The sequence below is a fragment of the Microtus pennsylvanicus genome, chromosome 13 (assembly GCF_037038515.1).
Source record: "Microtus pennsylvanicus isolate mMicPen1 chromosome 13, mMicPen1.hap1, whole genome shotgun sequence".
NCBI lineage: Eukaryota > Metazoa > Chordata > Mammalia > Rodentia > Cricetidae > Microtus > Microtus pennsylvanicus.
In genome coordinates, this window is record NC_134591.1 from 50,702,391 (window position 1) to 50,723,427 (window position 21,037).

The 21,037-nt window shown below is 48.8% G+C and overlaps 1 protein-coding gene across 4 annotated transcripts in view; it reads right to left on the reverse strand.

Moving 5' to 3' along the window:
* The window catches only part of Rnf220 (ring finger protein 220), a 229,267-nt gene that overhangs the window by 20,730 nt on the left and 187,500 nt on the right, over positions 1-21,037 (reverse strand). For all 4 annotated transcript variants that reach the window (XM_075947129.1, XM_075947127.1, XM_075947128.1 and 1 more), the window contains exons 3-5: positions 14,898-15,030; positions 6,764-6,809; positions 3,791-3,892 (exon numbers count right to left, since the gene is read on the reverse strand). In XM_075947129.1, coding sequence (XP_075803244.1) covers positions 3,791-3,892; positions 6,764-6,809; positions 14,898-15,030 — 281 coding nt within the window. The remainder of the gene's footprint in view (positions 1-3,790; positions 3,893-6,763; positions 6,810-14,897; positions 15,031-21,037) is intronic.

Sequence of the window (21,037 nt, forward strand, 5' to 3'; positions counted from 1 at the left end):
TGCCTGTATCTAGAATATCTCTCTTCCTCATTCACCCAGGGGAACTTCTATTCCTTCTCTGAAACGCAGGTTGGTCATTACCCCCTCTGTGAGGCTTGTGGTGATTTTCCTTTCATTGTGCTATCTTAGAAACCCACTATTCCCTTTTCACCACGTTTAAACTCTGAGCCATAATGAAGACAAGGACAGGGACTGCTCAGGAAGGCTCAGGCCAGGTCTTTGCTTTGGAGGAACTCCAAGTCTAGTAAAGAGTCAGATTCCTTGTGATACATTAAATGTGGTCACCAGTATTTGCAGGTTCTCTCCAGAATGGCATCACCTCCCCCCTTGATTAAGGGCTGGCTTTGGGTCTTGCTTTGCCCAATAGAAAGCAATGAAAACGATGCTGCATAGCTTCCAGATTCTGGTCTCAAGAAGCCTTGCAACTTTGACCGCTGTCTTAGTGGGACACTACCTAGAATCTGCTAAGGAAAAAAGGGGAGGAGAGGTAGCTCAGTTGCTAGAGTGGTTGCCTAGCATGCATGAGGTCCTGGGTTCAATCCCCATTGTTCCCCAGTCTCAAAGAAATAGAGGGAGGGAGAGGTAGAGGGAAGAATATAGTTGTGGACAGGACAGGAACCATGTGCTGAGGCCAGCTCTGAATGAGCTGAATGAGTAAGGGAATGGCTGGTCAACAAGGACTCGATGTCCTACCACAAAGACATGCTCATCTATGTTTACTGCCGTATTATCTATAGTAAGTAGGAAATGGAACCAGCCTAGATGTCCCTCGACAAGAATGGATAATGAGGGGCTGGCAGGATTGCTAGGCAGTTAAAAGGAATTGTTTTTGCAGAGGATCCAAGTTTAGTTCCCAGCACCTGCATGGTGGCTCACAACCATCTGTAACTCTAGTTCCAGGGGATCTGACTTTTTCTTCAAACCGCTGAGGACACCAGGCACTCACATGGTGCACATACATACGCGAAAGCAAAACCATTCATATACATAAAAATAAATAAATCCGGCAAAGGCAGGCAGATCTCTGTGAGTTTAAAGTCAGCCTGGTCTACGAGCTAGTCCCAACACAGCCAGGACAAAGAAACCCTGTCTCAAAAACATAATAATAAATAAATGTAAATATAAATAAAGAAATCTAAATATTTTTAAAGAATGGATATTGAAAATGTACTATATATACATGATGTAATTGTATGTGTGTGTATGTATGTGTGTGGTGTAGTGCGCACGCACACTGCCCTGTATATTTATTTACCTACTGAAGGTGGTTCCTTCTGACTAAGAAAAAAGCTGATATAAACATTTGTGTGAAAGTGTGTGTATATGCATTTAAGTTTTCATCTTCTTCAGGTATAATCCAGCATTGTATGGTAATATGTGTAGGCCAGGTACGGTGTATATAAGAGTTAGTTCGGTAAGCTGAGACTGAATCACTGTGGAAGGGAGCAGCAAGAGTGTAAGTGGGAATACACGTTGCATCCAAATCACAGAACGTTGGTGCTAAGCAAGGAACTTGAACTTTTTAGCTTATAAATTGCTTAATCTGATTGGTCATTTAAGAAGGTACTTGGCAATCCTACAATTCAGGAGGCTGAGGTAAAAGGATTGCATTGAGTGTGAGCCAGCTCGAGTTACACTATGAGGCTTTGTACCAACACCTCCCCCCCCAAAAAAAGATCCTGAAATGCTTGTCCATAGTGGCACATTGCTGTAATACCAGCACTAGGGAGGCAGAGACAGGAGGATCACTGTGAGTTTGGGACCAGACTGGGCAGCATGGTGAGAACCTATTTCAAAGTAGGGACGGCTGTTTTGAGTCTAGAATGGGGTAGAATTTGAGTCTGGGGGTACCTGAATGTGCTCTAGAGGTTTCCATACCTCCCTAAATCAGGTACAAATAAACACCAGTTAGGAATGTGTGGGTACATTCCTTCAGGCAAGAGGCTTTCCTCATATGCTTCAGAGAACAAAGAAACACATCTGGGAGTGGAATGGGGTCAGCAAGCCAGTTGGTGCCTGGTGGTCCTTTTCTCCTCTTTGTGGTGTTGAGGATGCAGTGAGCAGTGGGAGGATGGATCTCTGAGGGCGGGCCTCTCTGCCTATCCGTTGGAAGGGAACTCTGTGGAGCAGAGTTTTATCTCCTTACACCTAAAGTCCCTAGAGTCAGGTCACGTTTCCACCTACAGCCTGGTTGTCTTATTAGTGTAGTATCCGGGGCTGACTGGGGTCTCTCTGAGAAGAGGGTTCATGGGGCAGCAGAGATGATGGTTCATGGGTTATGAGCGCTTCCAGAGGACCCAAGTTTGGTTTCTGGCGCTCGAGTCAGACTTCTCACAACCACCTGTAACTCTGCTTGTAGGGGATTCAATGCTTCTGGCCTCCGTGGACATCTACACTTATGTGTTGCATGTGTGTGTGAGCACACACACACACACACACACACACACACACACACACACACACACACACACTATTTAAAAACAAAACAGCATTCATGGGTACATAGATATTTTTCCCCCAGCCATGGCACTTTGGGCTATTATTTTTTAAATAATTAAAAAATTGTTTACTATTCTTTTTTATGTGTATTGGTGTTTTACCTGCATATGTGTGTATGTATATATGTATGTATGTATATATGTGCACCATGTGGGTGTGGTACCCACAGGGGCTAGAAGAGGATGTTGAATCCCTTCAGACTGGGGTTCTAGATGATTGTGAGCCCAGGACCCTCTGGAAGAGCAACCAGTGCTCTTAACCACTGAGCTAAATCTCTCACCCCTTGGACTATGCATTTCAACCCCACACTGAGGAGTGGCTGGGAGTAGCCTACTCTGAGACCTAGAGTAATTTTGTCTTCTTTCCCTGAATGGTGTTGAGATTGCTCCATTCTAAGCCAAGTGCTCTATCTGAGAGTCGAGTCCTCAGCCCCATTTGCACTTGGCACTCCACCCTGGAAGCTTGGCATCCTGATGGATGGCAGCGGAGGAAGGGGTTCCAGAGGAAATACCTTTCTTCAGTTCCAGCCAAGATGCCCTGGATGCCTACGGGGACCACGGCTGTCCACCCAGGCTACCAGCACCTGCTGCTCTGCCTTTCCATGTCAGATCCCTTTTCCCTTCCAAACTGGGACTCCCTAGAAAGCCCTGCTGCCATGGAAACAAATGGTCCTTGGAGCAGGATCTTGTTTTCTGCCATCTGAGTGGGTTCTCAAAAGCAGCGCTCCATCTCCCAGACCCGGCGGGACCCTGGAGGAAGGTCTTTCTCCTTTCTACCTCAGAGAAAGCCCATCAAAAGTTTCGCAGTTGCCCTTGGGTCCCCTTTCTGCTCTGATTTTTTAGGACTTATTTCCTTCCTGTTTGACTATGACACCCACAGGCAACATCTGCCTGCTTCTTCCCTGGACTTGATATTGAGGTTTGTCAGGAACACATACTTATTTGACTCCAGGGGTCTGTCTTTTGAGGCTAGAAATCTCCAGTGATTCTGGACTATACTTCTAGCCCCCTCCCATAAGACAAGAATCCCATAAGCCACTCCCCAATGGATAGAATCCTTCAAAAGTATGCAGAACCAGCAGAGCCCCAAAGAATGTGGCATCTCACTCTAAAATCCATCTCTTAATAAGGCCCATTCCCCAAGGCCTGTGCTTTCTAAGCCCCCTTAGGGCACTGGACACAAAGAGCACCAAACATAGCTCCGGCCTTGTCAGGAGGAGCTAGCACCATGCATGGGCTGGAGTCTCTCACCCAGGCGAGATTGTCCTGGCCTCCTGCCACACCGTCCTCACCTGGTATCTGTCTGAGTGGTGCAGGTCGTCAGCTGCAGAAGAGTGTGGTGACGCCGTGGGAGAGTCTCCTTCCCTCTTTATAGAAGCAGACAACAGGAGGGACTGGAAGAAGAAAAGGACACATGGCCCCAGGCCAAGTGAGACCAACAGTTGGTGCCCAGGACCTCCTGTCCTCCAGGAGTTTTAGAAGTGAGACAGAGGGAGGGCAAAGGAATAGCAGACTACTGTGAACATCTGGAGTGACGCGGTCAAGCACAAAAGTCCCGTTATGAGAGAGGACGGATAACAGGTGTTAGGTCTACATATAGACCCTTGCTTGTTGATTTTGTTTGAGACAGTGTTTCACTCTTAGTTCTGACTGGCCTGGAACTCCCAGCGATCCTCCTAACACGGCCTCTCATGTGCCGAGGTTACATGCATGCACCTCAACACTGGCTAGATAGAACCTTGTTCTGCTAAGCTCCACCTCGAGGGGAGGGACTCTCTACCCACTCTCAGATGAGCTTTGTTCTTCCTTCCAGAGCAGACACTCTGGGACCCATGTGAAGGGTTGGGGATAAAGCCACATACCTGCCACCTTGCCTGCCCCTAATACAGGCTGACGGCAGCCCCACTATAGAGACAGTAAATTAAATAATATGTATGAGTTTCCAGCATGTAGCTAGGGATGTACGCTGGGTCCATTTAGCCCTGCGCTGTGGCGATGACCCCAGCAAAAACCCCAGCAAAACTAATCCCCCTCCGTCAATCCCAGATGGCCTCTTCTACATACGCCGGCAGTTTAGATTAATAAACTGTCTGCTTTAGATTGTGCGCAAGCACCACGAGTCTAAATACCACATGGCACGTTCAGCTCAAAGAGCCAGCTCTTGGCGAGGCCTATTCAGCTGCAAATGGGGGCTCAGAGGCCTGAAAACAACCCACGCCCCCTCCCTTCTTCATCTTGCACAGCTTGAGCCGGAAGCACACAGTTCCCCAGAAGTCCCCCCACAGCCTCGAAACCCATGCCAAATCACCAGTGACAGCCCAAAGAAAGCAATTTGGGGAAGATGGAGCGGCCATTTATCCTTCATCTCTGACTGAACCTTAGGATGTGACCCGCATGCGGTGGCCATGCTACACATCCTTGGTCAAGGGCCCTAGCAGTGAGGGGGTCTGGTCCCAGCTGCTCATGTGCCAGGGGGCCCTGATATATTCATAACTCAGGAGCTGGAGGAGCAGAGAGGCTGCAGACGGCCTGGGATAGGACTTCTTCACCTACCACAGCCTGATGGGAGGGCTGGGGGTTGATACCCCCAGCCCAGAAGATGTCAGGCAACGTTTTCCCCAATCCCAAGGAAGATGTTGAGGAGAGAGAACAGCGTGACAGAGTCTGTGGCCCCCCAACAGTCACAAAGCTCTCCTCTGTCTGTTTCTGGCTCTCTCTAGGTTAGAAGCCCTGAGAGGCCTCAACATTACACCTGGGGCAAGCGGAATAAAAAAAGGTCACTGGCGCTTTTTAAACATGGACCAAAAAGCAGTAAAATGTGTTTTGAAAAAAAAAAATCCTGGCATTAAATCATGACTTTTTGCCTGGCTCTTCGCCTCATTAAAAGTGGCCTTTTGGAAGGTAAAATTATCATTGTAAGCGATAAGATCTTTAAGAAAATAATTCACGGCTTCTTCACCCTTTAATATGATAGCCGCCACCGGCTAATTTTTTTCTTAATGGCAACGAGGCCATCAATCTTGTCTAAGGGCCCCTCGCCCTCTTCTCCTCCCTCCCTCTCTCTCTCCCTCCCTGTCCTCTCAGTAGCTCACTTCAACCTTCTGCTTTCTGCCCCTTTCTCCTATGACCTGCTTCCCTAAAGCTGAGGTCAAGGCCTAGAAGAAGCCAACGACTGATCAGCTCTGGGGAGTTTCCCTGGGAATAGGTGAGTATTGGTCCCTTTTTTCTGCATCTAGTGATCAGTGTCCCAGGTTGCAGGCATGTGTCTGTGCTTAAGACTTCCTGGGTATACATTCTGACCCATGGGTCACGTAAGTATGGATGAAGGCTGTGTCTGCCAGGGCTGGTCCTGAGAACACAAGCCCTTCCGGTTTCTGGTGTCTCGGTCTTGCCACTCACACTCAGGTAGTAGCTGAACTAGAACTTCAGTTCCTTCACCGTTAAACATGGTACTCAGGGCCAAACAAGGCCTCTGTGGCTTCTTGCTTCCTCCAGTCCACAGCTGCCTGGCTGCCCTATCCCTTTCTATTCCAGGCCTTGGCCGGGGTCTGCACCAGTCCCAAGCTGGGCTGGATTCTCTGTTCCTCTTTCACAGTTGGCTTCGCTTAGCAAGTTTTGAATGAGGGTGATTAGTCTATCTCCTCTCAAGGCCCAAGGGACAGTTGGCCAAAGTCATGGAGGTGATACTTGTCACTGACTCCTTTTCCCAAAATTACCCATTTAGAGGTCACTGGTGACTTTAGGTCTTTCAAATATATGGACTGCTTCATGCCTCTTTCCCTACTGGGCCCCTGACCACCCAGACATTTTGAAACCGCTTTTCTTTAGGGAAGTGGGAGACACACTCTCCTGTGATCCTCCTAAGACCCTCACTTTGTTTTAACCCTCAGGGGTCCCTGGGGGCTTTCTCATGGCCTAGCATTTGTTCTTAGCTTCCCACGCTCCCGCCCACTGAATAAATACATTCTCCAAGGTTCAACACCCACTTCTCAGTTGCCATGAAACACACAGGGGAATAATGTGAGACCCGGAGAGAAAGCAGGCAGCCTTCCCCATAGGGATGAGACCAGGTATCCTGTGAGTACATCTTTCTCTCCAGATTTCCATCCCTCACAATCACTACCTCTGGGGCAATGAGTACCATCTGCTGACATTCAGATGCTGGGGGCAATTTGGAATCTGTGAGGAATGCCTCTCTCTCTTAGGAGGAGCCATACCTGGGAACACTTAGGTTGGAATGAGCAGGAGGGAAAGTGGCCACCTACCTTGGGGGTGCCTGGAGCCATGGCATCCTTCAGAAGGGAATTCTTGCTGCCAAGAAAGAAGAGAACAGGGTGACCATTCCACCTGGTGCCCAGGTCACGTGAACAAAGGTAGATTAACAAGGTAATCCCAAGAGAAGGCATTGCAAGCATGGTATGGTCCAGACAGCTAAGCCTAGCTCCACCCAGCCCACTCAACCCAGTGGCGTGGGACCTAGCTCCACTTCTACCAGGTGCCAAGAACCATGATGGCCCCTGGAGGGGACACAGGCACCAGGTAGAGTGTTGGAAGATAGTGGCTTTACCTAGAATCAGCCCTGAAGACTCTGTCTGCCCTAGAGACTCCCTTCCCGCCACTCCCTGCTCTCAGCCTGCTCTTAGTTCCTATGGGATTGGGGTGATGGGGCTGACATGACTCTTGTCAATTCTTCCTCCAACATGCTGCAAACTGTGTTAGGCTAGGAATGATCTCCCCCTGATTCAATTTGTCAGCCCCAGGCCCTCCGGCATCGGGCAGCAGGCAGGAGGGAGCTGGGCCCTGAAATATGGTGGGCAGTTCAGAACAGGCGGGGGCTGGGGTGGGAGGTGATGGATAGGTTGTGGGGGAGGCAAGGGCTGTGTTTAATAACAAAATTGGTATGCAAGGCCACATCCCACGCTAAGCATGAGTGATCCGGAGCCACAGAGTATTACAAATCCCGCTAAACAGATGCTGACAATGGAACAAGACGTATCAAATCAGATCCACTTCAGAAACATTAATATCCCCGTTCCCGTCCCTTCCTGCATGCTGCCCCCACTATACGGCTGCATTGTGCTCACGCGCTGGCGTGCATGCATGCACGGATGCTCATGCACACACACAAATACATACATACAAGGGGTTGTTGATACATGCACAGAAACAGACACAACCCATTTTCATCGGCTTTCCGCACAGACTCCCATGCAAAGCACATATGTAGAGTACAACCTCAGGGACAACCAGAAAGCATGAAAGGACACAGATACATTGCAAGCAGAATACACGGGACATGGACTTAGTGAGTGTATACATAAGGAAGACCTGCAGGTGTATTTGGGTACCCATTAGGCCAAACAGAGAAATGCATAATGCGTAAGCAAAAGCATAGGCAGAAATGGCTAAAATAGTGACTTTCAGTGGAATGAGGTGTGTGTGCCCACCCAGGGGACACTTGCAATGTCTGAATATACATATAAACATACATACATAGACACATACATGTGCACCTATTGTATGTTAGGCAAATGCTCTACCACTGAGCTATATCCTAAGCCCCTAGAGATAGTTTTGATTGATTTCTGACTGTTCAAACTTGGGTGTGGAATGGGGATTGCTACTGGCATCTAGTGGGTAGATGGTGTTTAACAACCTATACTATCCCAGACAGCCCCCTCACAAAGAATTATCGGACCCAAAATGTCAATAGTGCTGAGGTTGAGAAGCCCTGGTCTCAAGGCAGATACACAGACTTCCATTCTACCAACAGGCACATAGATGCAGGCAGTCACACCCGGAGACTCAGACATGCATACAGATGCACAAGGCCACAGGGTCACTCCCAGAGACATGGCCATAAAGACAAATTCACAGCAGCCATGCAGACAGGATGAGGAGCTGCTCGTGTCCAGAGGTCCACACAGACACATGCAGACATGGAGACACCTGTAAATTACTGACATACTTAGGCACATGCATACCCACAGATATAGACACGTAGGGGAACACACACATGCACACACTCATGCACACGGCAGTGCAGAGACCCCCAGTCTCCACAGAGGAGAAGGTCCAGGTCTGAGTATCAGATTAGAGTCTGTTCACACAGCAGGAACAGCACAGAATAGGAAGGACTGCCAGTAAGGGTTCTGTTCTATTCCAGGTCGTTCCTTGTTGGTCTATGCCTGGTCAGAATGTAGGCACTGGGCATACAGAGCTGTCCTTGAGGAGTAGCTAGTTTGTTAGTTCACAACTTTTATCATTTCTTTTTCTTTGTTTCTTTTCATTTTATGTGCATTGGTGTGTATGTATGTCTGTGTGAAAGTGTCAGATCTTGGAGTTAGACAGTTATGAGCTGCCATGTGGGTCCTGGGAATTGAACTTGAGTCCTCTAGGAGAATAGCCAGTACTCTTAACTGCTGAGCCATCTCTCCAGCCCCTTTTAACATTTCTTAACTTCTTCAGCCGCTCGGTAAACAACTAAGAGCATCACCGTTCTGCCCACAAAGAGAGCTATCTGCTATCCACACTGTTGTCATACTTGACCCTAGACTGGGATATGGCTATAAAGAATTACTTATATTCACTGTATATGACAGAGACAGGCAGATAGATAGATAGATAGATAGATAGATAGATAGATAGATAGTAATTTCACTAAATGACCAAAACTTTACAAAGTTGACTAACAGACTAAAAGACACTTGGGGACACTTCTGTGGTCATTCAGCCCATGGAGGGCTTGGAACTTGAGTTCTAACGCTGCTTCTCTCAAGTTACATGGGACTTAGGCTCTAGTGCAGAACCCTGAGTTTCTTTTCGTCTCTGCTTGCTGTGCAACTTTGGGCAGGGTCTTGCTGATCCTGTGCACATTGACTTTACTTTTAAGTAGAATGGGGTCATTCGAGGTCAGGATGTCCAGCCTGTGTTCTGGTAACCCCATCTTTCCATTTATTCTTAGCAAAGCTCTTCCCTTTGCTTGCATGTGGCCAGTTCAGCCTCCGATTCCTTCCCTTGCTCCGAGAAGTAGCCCACCCCCACCCCTTCGCTTCTATCAACCCCTTCAACTCCAAGTTTTCCCAGTTTCCCGGAGAGCCTGGGGAATGGTTTGACTCCAGAAGAGAGGTCTAAGTCCTGAGCTGGAGGCAGCCTGGCTCCCGCCCAGCCCATCAGCTCTGCCTTCCGTCCCTCCCTGTTTCCACAGCCCGCCCCCAACAATTTCCCTCCTTGCTCAGTCACTCGCTGCCTAGTGATCCATGGGTTTTAAATTATAACTGGGACCCAGGAAACGCGTTCCTAAGTACAATATTCATGGGCTGGGCTGACACTTTTAATTAAGGTGATTTACACTGAATTATCCTTGGAAATAAAGAAATGGTGCCCTGCCCGGGAATAAACCATCATCACCAGCCGCCTTTGTAAGTTACACTTCGTTTTAATCTATTTGGGGAATTGTTTATCTAGTTCATTACCCAACCAAACACCGAGGCCGGCCTTAAATAAGGCTTAAGTAGGGGTGGGGGCACTGCCATCTCTACACCCTGCCTCGCCTTCAGAGCTACCCAGTCTCCCTTTAGATTTTTTTTTTCAGCCCATTTCAAGTACTTCCCAGTGGAGGCTGTTTCCCAGCCCAGAGGCCAGCTCTTGTAGAATCTCTCAGCTCAAGTCCCACCAGCCAAGCCTCACTTTCAACTCTGTGAATGCTCCATGCCCAAGGCTGATTCTTCTTAATGGGTGGAGACTCCTGTCTAGGGGCCACAGAGGGGCTCCGGACCCAGCCCTTTCATCCGCCTGCAATCTTCAGCCCCCATCGATGCCCTTGTCCCTCTCTCTGTATGCACATATCTAGTCCTTAGCTCAACACCATCCCAGAAGCATCTCAGCCTCCGCTTACCTGGAACCCTACCTGTTGCTTCCTCTCTCTGACGGCAGACATTACCTCTGTCACACTCCCAACCATCCAGCTCAGAATGGTTTCTCCTAGTAAGGACCCTAGCTAACTCCCTTGGCTTCTTGCTCTGTCCTCTTAATTCCCTCTTCTGTGGCCCCCACTTCCAACCATTGTCCTAGGGCAGCCTCATCAGTTGTCCCCTGGACCCTTGATTTGCCTCCCTGTCTCTTCCCCACAGCCCACTCTCTGTACTGGCACGTGATGTCCCATTAACACGTGGGATATCCTTGTGCATGGAAGGCCCTCCTGACTCTGTCCTTAGTAGCCCAGTCCTTGTGTCTAAGGACCTTATGAAGGTTCTAGAGGGGGGGAAGGCAGGATCAGGTGAGGTGAAGGAGGGTTATGGGTGTAACTTGGGAAAACCTAGTGTGGAGCAGGTTGGAACTTTGCTCTTCCTGTGGGGACTTGATTGCTCATGGCACCTGGGAATGTTCCTCTGGGAGAGTGGTTCTTTCAGGGTGTGTGTGTGCCCTGAGCTGTGTGGGAATGAGGTATGTGTGCATGTATACATGTGTGTCAAGCCAGTGTTGGTGAAAACCAGCCTCGTTGGCTTAGGAACTGGAAAGCCCTTGCTTCTTTTGTGAGCCCCCAGGTGTGTAGAAATAACATAGGACCTGCTCTAGGCTGTTGGGCAGTCCAGGTCAGAAGGCAGAAGAGGTCCACCTAGTAAGTTCCAAAAGTAGAACCACCTGCGAGGTTGGCCTGGCGGCAGCACCCTCACTCTCAAGTGGGCTAGACTGAGGAAGGAGCAGAGAGGGCAGAGGAGGCCAAGGCAAGGCAATAGGAGGAAAGGGGGCAGGTTATGGAGAAGAGAGAAGGATCCAGCTGAGGAAACAAAGAGAGAGCAGCCAAAGGGGACAGGCATAAGGCCCGGAGGAAGCCAGAGAGCTGGAGAGCTGGGGAGGTAGACTTGGCCACAGGTTGTGAATGGGAAGGCCCACATTTGGCCTTCTGCCTCCTGAGGGACTCAGTTTCCCATCCGTAAATGGGTCTGTCTGTTTAGAATGCTGATGTTGGGGAGAAGGAAGGTGGGTGGGGTGAATCTCAGGAGCCCCGGTATTTCTGTCATCTTTTTCCAATCTGTTTTGCCCCTCCTCGGGCTCACCCCATAACCAGCAGGGGGCGGGGACAAGGGCAGCCAGGCCGGGGACCCTCCGCCTGCGCTGCCCATCAGCCCGGAGGGAGCTGACACGCTCCTTGGGAATTTATCACGCACCCAATTACAATGTTAATTGGCAAGTTCCTGAAATCAATTAATTCGCAAATTTTTTCCAATTAAAAATCCAGATAAATCACAAGGGCGGCGGCAGGGCTGGTCCAGCCCGCAGTCCGGTGGGCGCAGCGGCCGCGGGGAGGGGGCGCGCGTGGAGAGGGGGCGGCGGGTGCGGCTGCCCTTGAACGCCTTTGCCGGCCGGTCCGACTGTCAGCGCGCCGGGCGCGGCGGGGCCGAGACAGATAAAACCATCGACCCGTCGCCGCCAGCGCTTCGGCTTTATCGATCCGACGGGAATTTCACTTGCTGTGCAGATCCCGCTGTCCGGCTGTCAGACACCCAGTGGGGAGGAGGGCGTGCCAGGGGCGCAGGGCGTGCACGTGCTGAAGGCGGCGTGGGCATTAGGGGGTGCAGGGATGGGCCGGGACGTGAGCCAACAGTCGCGAAGTGTGGGTGCTCCGAGAAACGTGGATAATGAGGGATTTATGCAGGGTCACGAGCAGGGGTAGAAGGAGAAGGGAGTGGGAGATGCCCTGGGTGGTGAGGGGGGAACACTCGCTAAGGAGGCAAAAAGAGCTGTTTTCCAGAGGAAGCACACTGCCCAAATGGGCTCCACAGGTTCCTCTCTTCTGTTTGTGGTTGAGGACCCCTTCACAGGAAGCATATTACCCAGAACTCCTGGGACAGCCTGCAGGTTGCTTCACTTTCTGCCGCTGGCAGGCCAATCCCAGGTGTGTGACTGATGGAGGAGGGGAGGCGAAGAGCGGGGCATTGGTGTCAAGACTGCTTGAGAACAAATCTTATCTTTTACTGCTAAGTGGGCAACCTTAGAGAAGTCACTTAACATGTTTGTGCCTCAGTTTCCTCATCTGTAAAATGGGAGTCTTACCTAGCAACGGGCTGGCTAGACATCTGAACGTGGTCCCATGAGGTTGCATTGCCTAGTGACAGTGTAATCTAAGTACACTCCATGATGCTCACATGGAAAAAATATCTAAGGATGTATACCCATCATTAAGCAATGCATGACTGTATCACCTACCTCGGAGTGAAGAATAAAGCATCTGCCAGATAGTGAATGTTCCACGAGGTTCATTATTATTATTACCCTAGTATAGCGTTTGTGGGCCTTTTAAAGGGTGACCACAGATTCTTTTGACATTTGTATCTCTAGGAATAAGAGCTCTTAGAGCATAATTCTCCTCCCTTGAGTATGGACTGTGCTGGGCTGGAGGGGTGGCTCAGTTGTTAAAGGCTAGGCTTATGGGCTGGGCTAGGTGATTCCCTCCCTCCCTTGTTCCTCTCTCCATCTATTCCTTCCTGCCTCCTTCCCTTTCTGCCTGCCTATCCCCCCCCCCCCCCCCCCCCGTCTCTCTCTCTTTCTCTCTCTCTCTCCCGGTATAGTCTCACTATTGTAGCTCAGGCTGGCCTCAAATTCCAGGTACTCCTGCCTCGTCTCTGGAATTACAGGTATGAGCTGCCACACCCAGGAATGACCTGGAGATAGACTGTTCTAGCGTGGAGTGCTAGTGTGTAGGTAAACTTTAGGGGATCATATGCTGTGGGCAGTCAGCTGGAGGGATACTCAAGGCAGCTTTGAAGAGATGCTGAGGAATGAGGCTTCCTGCCGATAGCCCACACAAGTGAGCCATCTTGGAAACATCCTGCAATCCTCCGCACGATTTTCACTTTAGCTTCAGGAAAGAACCAGAGCTGGTGGCCATAGCTATTCATGATCATGTAACTGTGTTGTTCTGGAGCCGATGAGCCATGGAAACTGAGACAATTTTTTTCTTTTTCTTTTCGTGTGTGTGTAGGTCAAAGGGCAACTTCGTGGAGTTAGTTATCTCCTTCCACTTTCACTGGGTACTGACGAGTGAAACTCAAGTCCTAGAGCTTGTGTGGCAAAAGCCTTCACCCCTGAGCCTTCTCACTGATCCTGACAAACGTCTTAAGTCATTAAGGTTTGGGGCGGTTTGTAATGGCCCATAGGTGACTAGTACTCTTCCTTCAAAATCCCTCCCTTAGGAAACCTTCTCTGCTCCCATCTGAAGGGTCACACAGCGCTGGCTCCTCCCACACAGCAGCTGTTACCTCTCAGGGCTTGTCACCTCTCCCAATCCTTGTTCAGGCCCAGCTTCCCAGGACAGAGGTCATTTGGGCCCCTTGCATCACTCAGGTCTAACGATTTGAAATGAGCAAGGGGCAGGAATGGAGTAGGCTGTTCTGAGGATGACAGGAGCCTAGCTCCAACCCATGTGCTCTTTTATAATCTCATCTGGCCACTCCCCCCATCAGAAGGAGGTATGGGTCCTCCTCACCTTGCATTTGAGTGGGTTCATAGTGCCTTGATCAATAGATCAAGGAAGTGACTTTAAATGACCCTCAAGGCTCAGTCTGAAAAGGTGACTTGGGCTGGGACATAGCCCAGCAGTAGAGAAAGGCTCTGGTTTGATCTTTAGCAGCACCCTCCCACCCTCCTACCTCAGTGTTCCGTCTTGTTGGCTAGAACGTTTTATTTTGGAGACCTAAGATGCCATGTAAGAAGTCAAAGCACCCCAAGGCCACCAAGTGATGGGGAGGCCCAGGGCAAGTAGAGAAAGCAAGAGTCCATCACCAGACATGCGAGTGAGGAACCTCTAGACGGTCCCAGCTCCCAGCTGAGCATTCAACATCTGGACCCCTCTGGACCCTGCCTCAATTCCTGACCCCAAAGATCGTTTGAACAAAATGGAACAGCTGCTTTATAGTGCTCAGATTAAAGGTAATTAGTTACTTTCTCGTCTGTCCCAAGAAGGTTCGGCCCAGTCCTTCAGGCAAGGACAGAGGAGAGCTAGGAGTGGGCTTGGGTTGGAACGCACTTAAGCACTTTCCCAAGATTTTCACAGTTGTTGAGATGTATGGAGAAGGTGCTGCTTCTCCCCTGAATAACAGGGCAGGGCTGGACTTGTGATAGAACTGCTGGACCCCAGATTTGATCCTGCCTCAAGGCCCCGCAGGGTAGTTCTGGGCTTGTGTCAGTGGCTGGCTCCCTGTCTAGTTTCCCTCAGTCTGAGACTGGAATCTGAGATGCACTTTCCTCAACCCCCCATACCCCAATAAAGCAAGAAGAAAAACAGCCGAAAGCACAGAAGGGCCACAAGGGCCCGGCTTCTCCCCAGAGGCTCACGTGAGGTCTAGCAGCTAACAGAGTGGAACCCCCCAGCAGGCAGACGCCCCATAGGTGGCTTACCTGGCAGGCAGTTGGGCTAGCTGCTCCAGTTCCTGCTCCATATGCTCCTGCAACTCGCTGGGCCTCAACAGGACTTGGCAGATGGGGCAGATCGGGGCTTGGCTGTCAAACAACGCTACTGCTTTCTTCTTACCTGGCCAGGGAAGGAGAACAGACACTTAGAGCAGAGCTAGGCTCTAGAAGGAAAGCCAGAGTCCCAGGCCTTCAGCCCAAGTCTACTTGTTGCCTTCTAGAGATTCTGAGCCTAGAAAAGGGGTGAGAGGTATAAGTGGTAGCTTCAGAGGCCATGGCCGTAAATGATGTCTTCTCTGCCCCTCTTGGAAATCTACTGGGGCACAACCAATGCTCTGTGCAAAAAAACTTTGATCACTCCATTTCACACGCGTTTAATCAGCACCCAGAATGTCGAGTGCTCCTTGTCTCTCCTTTTCTCAAGGCTTTCACATTCCCAGGTTAGAGAAGGAAGAAAAGAGAAAGGAGGGTTCAGCAAACATTCCCTTGGGTTTTTCTTTTTCTTTTTCTTTCTTTTTTGAGACAGGATTTCTCAGTCTTGGCTGTCATGAAACTCACTCTTTAGACCAGGCTGGACTCGAACTCACAGAGATCCACCTGCCTCTGCCCCCAAGTGATGGGAGTAAAGGTGTGCTGTGAGCCACCACACCCAGTCCTTGTTTTCTTCTGACCCAGGACCCATGCCAGGCAAAGGCGGGGGTCATCCCAGCATGGAATGCATTTTCTCTCTTCTCTCCACTTTCCCCCAAGGTTACGTCTTCAGCTTCTGCCCTCCTCATTCTGTGGGCTGGGTGAGTTTATTTGTCCTCTGGTTCTAACTGCCACGTCCTCCCGTATACCGCGTTCTTTCTACCTCTCTCGACCTGGCATCCCTCTGTGCTATTATCCTAATGTCTAATGGGCGTCAATACCTGGGTGTCTCCTAAGAATTTAAACCTCAACTCCTCAAACTCGAGGTCTTCTACCACTGCTTACAAACCTGCTCTTCCTCCGGCGTTGTCTGCCTCTGGTAGGACACCTTCCTGTACCGCGTCACCCATTCCTGTCACCTTAGCCTTACAGTGTGTTCTCTTCCTTGCCCTACTCCCCCTCCCATGTTCATTTAATGACCAAGTCTTGTCCATTATGTTACTTGTTTTTTTTTTTTTTTAATATTTGTGCCGGGTGTGGTGGTAGACGCCTTTACTCCCAGCACTTGGGAGGCAGAGGCAGGTAGGTTTTTGAGTTTAAGGCCAGACTACTCCACTGAGTTCCAAGAAACCCAGGGCTACACAGAGAAACTGTCTCAAAATAAAATAAAGAGTATTTTGTGTGTGTATTTATGTGTGAGTGTATGACTATTTATGTGTCAGTGTATGAGCGTGTGTGTTTATGTGTGAGTGTATGAGCGTGTGTGTGTGTATTTATGTATGAGTGTATGAGCATGTGTGTGTGTGTTTATGTATGAGTGTATGAGCGTGTGTGTGTGTATTTATGTGTGAGTGTATGACTATTTATGTGTCAGTGTATGAGCGTGTGTGTTTATGTGTGAGTGTATGAGCGTGTGTGTGTGTATTTATGTATGAGTGTATGAGCGTGTGTGTGTATTTATGTGTCAGTGTATGAGTGTGTATATGTATTTATGTGTCAGTGTATGAGCGTGTGTGTGTGTATTTATGTGTGAGTGTATGAGCGTGTGTGTGTGTATTTATGTGTCAGTGTATGAGCGTGGGTATTTATGTATGAGTGTATGAGCGTGTGTGTGTGTATTTATGTGTCAGTGTATGAGCGTGGGTGTGTGTATTTATGTGTCAGTGTATGAGCGTGGGTGTGTGTATTTATGTATGAGTGGATGAGCGTGGGTGTGTGTATTTATGTGTCAGTGTATAAGCGTGTGTGTGTATTTATGTGTCATTGTATGAGCGTGGGTGTGTGTATTTATGTGTGAGTGTATGAGCGTGGGTGTGTGTATTTATGTGTGAGTGTATGAGCGTGTGTGTGTGTATTTATGTGTGAGTGGATGAGCGTGAGTGTGTGTATTTATGTGTGAGTGTATGAGCGTGGGTGTGTGTATTTATGTGTGAGTGTATGAGCGTGTGTGTGTGTATTTATGTGTGTGTATGAGCGTGTGTGTGTGTATTTATGTGTGAGTGTATGAGCGTGTGTGTGTGTATTTATGTGTCAGTGTATGAGCGTGTGTGTGTGTATTTATGTGTGAGTGTATGAGCGTGTGTGTGTGTATTTATGTGTGAGTGTATGAGCGTGTGTGTGTGTATTTATGTGTGAGTGTATGAGCGTGGGTGTGTGTATTTATGTGTGAGTGTATGAGCGTGTGTGTGTGTATTTATGTGTCAGTGTATGAGCGTGTGTGTGTGTATTTATGTGTGAGTGTATGAGCGTGGGTGTGTATTTATGTGTCAGTGTATGAGCGTGGGTGTGTGTATTTATGTGAGAGTGTATGAGCGTGGGTGTGTGTATTTATGTGTGAGTGTATGAGCGTGGGTGTGTGTATTTATGTGAGAGTGTATGAGCGTGGGTGTGTGTATTTATGTGTGAGTGTATGAGCGTGGGTGTGTGTATTTATGTGTGAGTGGATGAGCGTGGGTGTGTGTATTTATGTGTCAGTATATGAGCGTGTGTGTGTGTATTTATGTGTGAGTGGATGAGCGTGGGTGTGTGTATTTATGTGTGAGTGTATGAGCGTGGGTGTGTGTATTTATGTGTGAGTGTATGAGCGTGGGTGTGTATTTATGTGTGAGTGTATGAGCGTGGGTGTGTGTACCAGAGTGCACACGTGGAGGTTGGAGGACAACTTTAGGAATTCCACTTTTTGAGGCAGGGTCTTTTTTCTTCTTTAGGAATTTTATCTTTTTTATTTCATTAAAGATTAGTAGATGATTAAGTGCATGTGTATGCATGTGTACCACATGAGTGTCTAGTGCCCACCAAGGTCAGAGAGCACTGGATCCCCTGGAACTGGACTTAGAGATGATTTTTTTTTATAACTGAGGTTTATTTATTTATTTATTTATTTTTGGTTTTTCGAGACAGGGTTTCTCTGTAGCGTTGGAGCCTGTCCTGGAGCTAGCTATTGTAGACCAGGCTGGCCTCGAACTCACAGAGATCCGCCTGCCTCTGCCTCCCAAGTGCTGGGATTAAAGGCGTGTGCCACCACCACCGGCTTAGAGATGATTTGTAAGCTGCTATGTGGGTGCTGGGAATTGAACCTGGATCCTTTGCAAGATCAACAAGTGTTCTTAACCTCTAAACCATCTCTCCAGCCACTCGGGCCTCTCTTGTTTCTACTGTGTCACATATCCCAAGACTCCAGGTAATCCTCTTGTCTCTCCCTCCCATCTTGCTGCAGGAATGCTGGGATTACAGATGTGAGCCACTGCATTTTTACATGTGTTCCAGGGACTGAATTCAGGTCATCAGGCTTGTACGGCAAGAACTTTTACCTGCTGAGAAATCTCCCTGGCCCTTCTTCTATACTTGAGATTCACATTCTCTCCTTTGAGGTCTCACTACTTATTTTTTGAAATTTTATTCATTTTTATTTTGTGTGTATCAGTGTTGACCTTGATGTATATCTGCACTATGTGTGTGCAGTTCCCTCGGAGGCCAGAAGAGGGTATCTGGGTTTACAGATGGTTGCGGTTCTTCTATGGGACTGAGCCATCTATCCATTCCCAGTAGGTCCCATTTCTTCTGCTGGATAACCTCACAGGTCACTTGTCAATCTCACTGATTCTGAGTTTTCTCTTTCTAGAATGCCAGCTGGGTGTGATGGCTCATGCCTGTAATCCCTGAGGAGGTCAAGGCAGGGGGACTATTGTAAGGTTAAGGCTAACCTGCACTAAAAAGTGAGTTACAGACTAGCCTAGGCTACAGAAAAAGACTCTCTCAAAAAAACCAATTATCCTGGTGGTAGTGGCACACACTTTTAATCCCAGCTCTCAGGAGGCAGAAGCAGGTAGATCTCTGTGAGTTCGAGGCCAGTCTGGTCTACAGAGTGAGTTCCAGGACAGCCAAGGCTACACAGAGAAATCCAGAAACAAACCCAACCAACCAACATTTCTCCAATACATGTGCTCATGGAGGGCTGACGGCACAGAGCACACCATTCTAGGAAGGACCCTCTGGGTTGCTTCGTTCATTCTCCTTTAGACTCGAGAGTCCCTCTTTTCTCCCATCCAGTGCTCCCCAGTCTGCTCACAGGCATGGTGTTGAGAAAATCTATTCATTCAGAAATATTACTAGCTCTGACTGGTAATGGAGCCTTGACTGTAGGAAGACATGAGTGTGTAGTACTAGAGACAGAACCAGAGCTTTGCATATACTTGGCAAGGGCTCTTCCAGTAAACCACACCCCAGGCCCCGATGCCAAGACTTCCTTAGCTTGAGCCTCTATGTTCTGCCTTGCTCTTCCCTCTGGTAGCTGGAGAAGGTCACAATCACTTCAGACAGATAAAGACCATGTCAGTGATGACTCTGGTACAGAGGTGAGTAGGGTTGCCAGATTAAATACGGAGACCCAGTGAAATTTTGTTTTAGATACACAATGAGTTCTTGAAAAAAGTATAATTATGTCCCAAATATTGCAAGGGATATATTGATACTAGATATCATTGATTTTTCCAAAATTAAGTTTACCTGGATGTCTTATATTTTTATTTGCTAAATCTAGCAACAGTTTACCTGAGGGAACACCCAGGTCAGGCTAAGAATGAGCAGCTACCCTGCTTTGACACAAACTGAGGAGAATTGCAGCTCCCTGGATGCCTGCATTGAGTCACCTGCTGGCTCTAAGGACAGAGCAATTCATTGTGTGTGTGCACATGCATGTGTGTGTGTGTGTGTTCTGGGTAGTACAAAAAGTGAAGCCTTAACCAAAGCCATGTACTTGAAATATCATAGCCTTCACTGAGCTGGGCTATCAGCTTTGAAGGCTTCCAGGGTGCTGTGATTGGGTAGGAGGGGCTCCAGCCTGTGTGGCTAGATCTTTAAGGAAGGGAAGTAGTTCTACCATTTGTGGTCACACTGTGTGCCTTGGGAGCTGTGCCTCTGGTGTTTAGGGGGCACGAAGTGCTGGAAGACAGTGCTGAGTAGAAGCAGATCCAGGAGGGCTCTGGTCTCAGTTCTGTCTCTCGGGCAGCCTCAGGGGCGGGTGAGGCCCTAGGATTTCTCCAGACTATCTTCTACAGATGGGGAAATGGAGGCTCAGAATTGGATAGGGACTTTGAGCTTGGCTTTTGGTCTCAAGGCTTCGTTTATTCAACAGACATTTATAAGATGGTTATTCTATTTCAGCAGCATTCGAAGGAGAACTGGAATCAGAGATAAAACACAGTCTTGATTTCTAAGGGATTACAAGTTAGTGGTAAAGTCAGTAGGGAAAGCCAGGTAGTGTGGGTGAGAGCTAGGAGGGAGGCAGGAGCGAGGAGGGCACTATTAGAGGGCTGGAGGATCTACAGGAGATGGCTGGGTACCCAATGGGAAGCACCAAAGGTGAGTAAGGGAGACTCTGAGGTGTAAAGGGGAAAGTGGCAGAAGAGCAGGCTAGAGGGAGGATGGCACACACAAGGTGTAGAAATGTCAGGGGCTCTACCCCTTTGGGGCTAGGATGCCAAGTTCGGGTCTTTGGGTTTTCTAGAGTCCAGGTCCTGCTCTGCATCTGGGGTTAGAGGTTATCACACACTTATTCTCTCGTCTTGCTGACGTGTGCTTTTCTCAACTCAATCTCAGTTTCCTTACTGGGAGCCTTGGACCCTTTCCTTGGCTCCCAGCTTTAGGAGGAGCCCCACGGGGGGCATCGACTTGTAGTCTATGCCCTCTATCTCACCTTCATTGCTCAGAGGTTAGAGTGGCAGGTGTCAGTGTAGCCACGCATTGCCCCCCTTGCTTCCCCTCCCCCGCTGTGTTCCCTATAATTTTATATTGAGACCTGTGGTCATGACGTGGATTTTACTGCACTAACGACATGGCCTGCCCAGGTTTAATGACAAAATCCATACTCTGGCCCTGGGCCTGCTCCTCGTTTGCATAATTCCCAGAATACAGCTCCCTGAAGCTTTTGACCTGGGCCATTACAGTGGCCATAAAATGGGCCATAAAACCACTGGGGATGGCCAAGAGGAGGGGCCCAT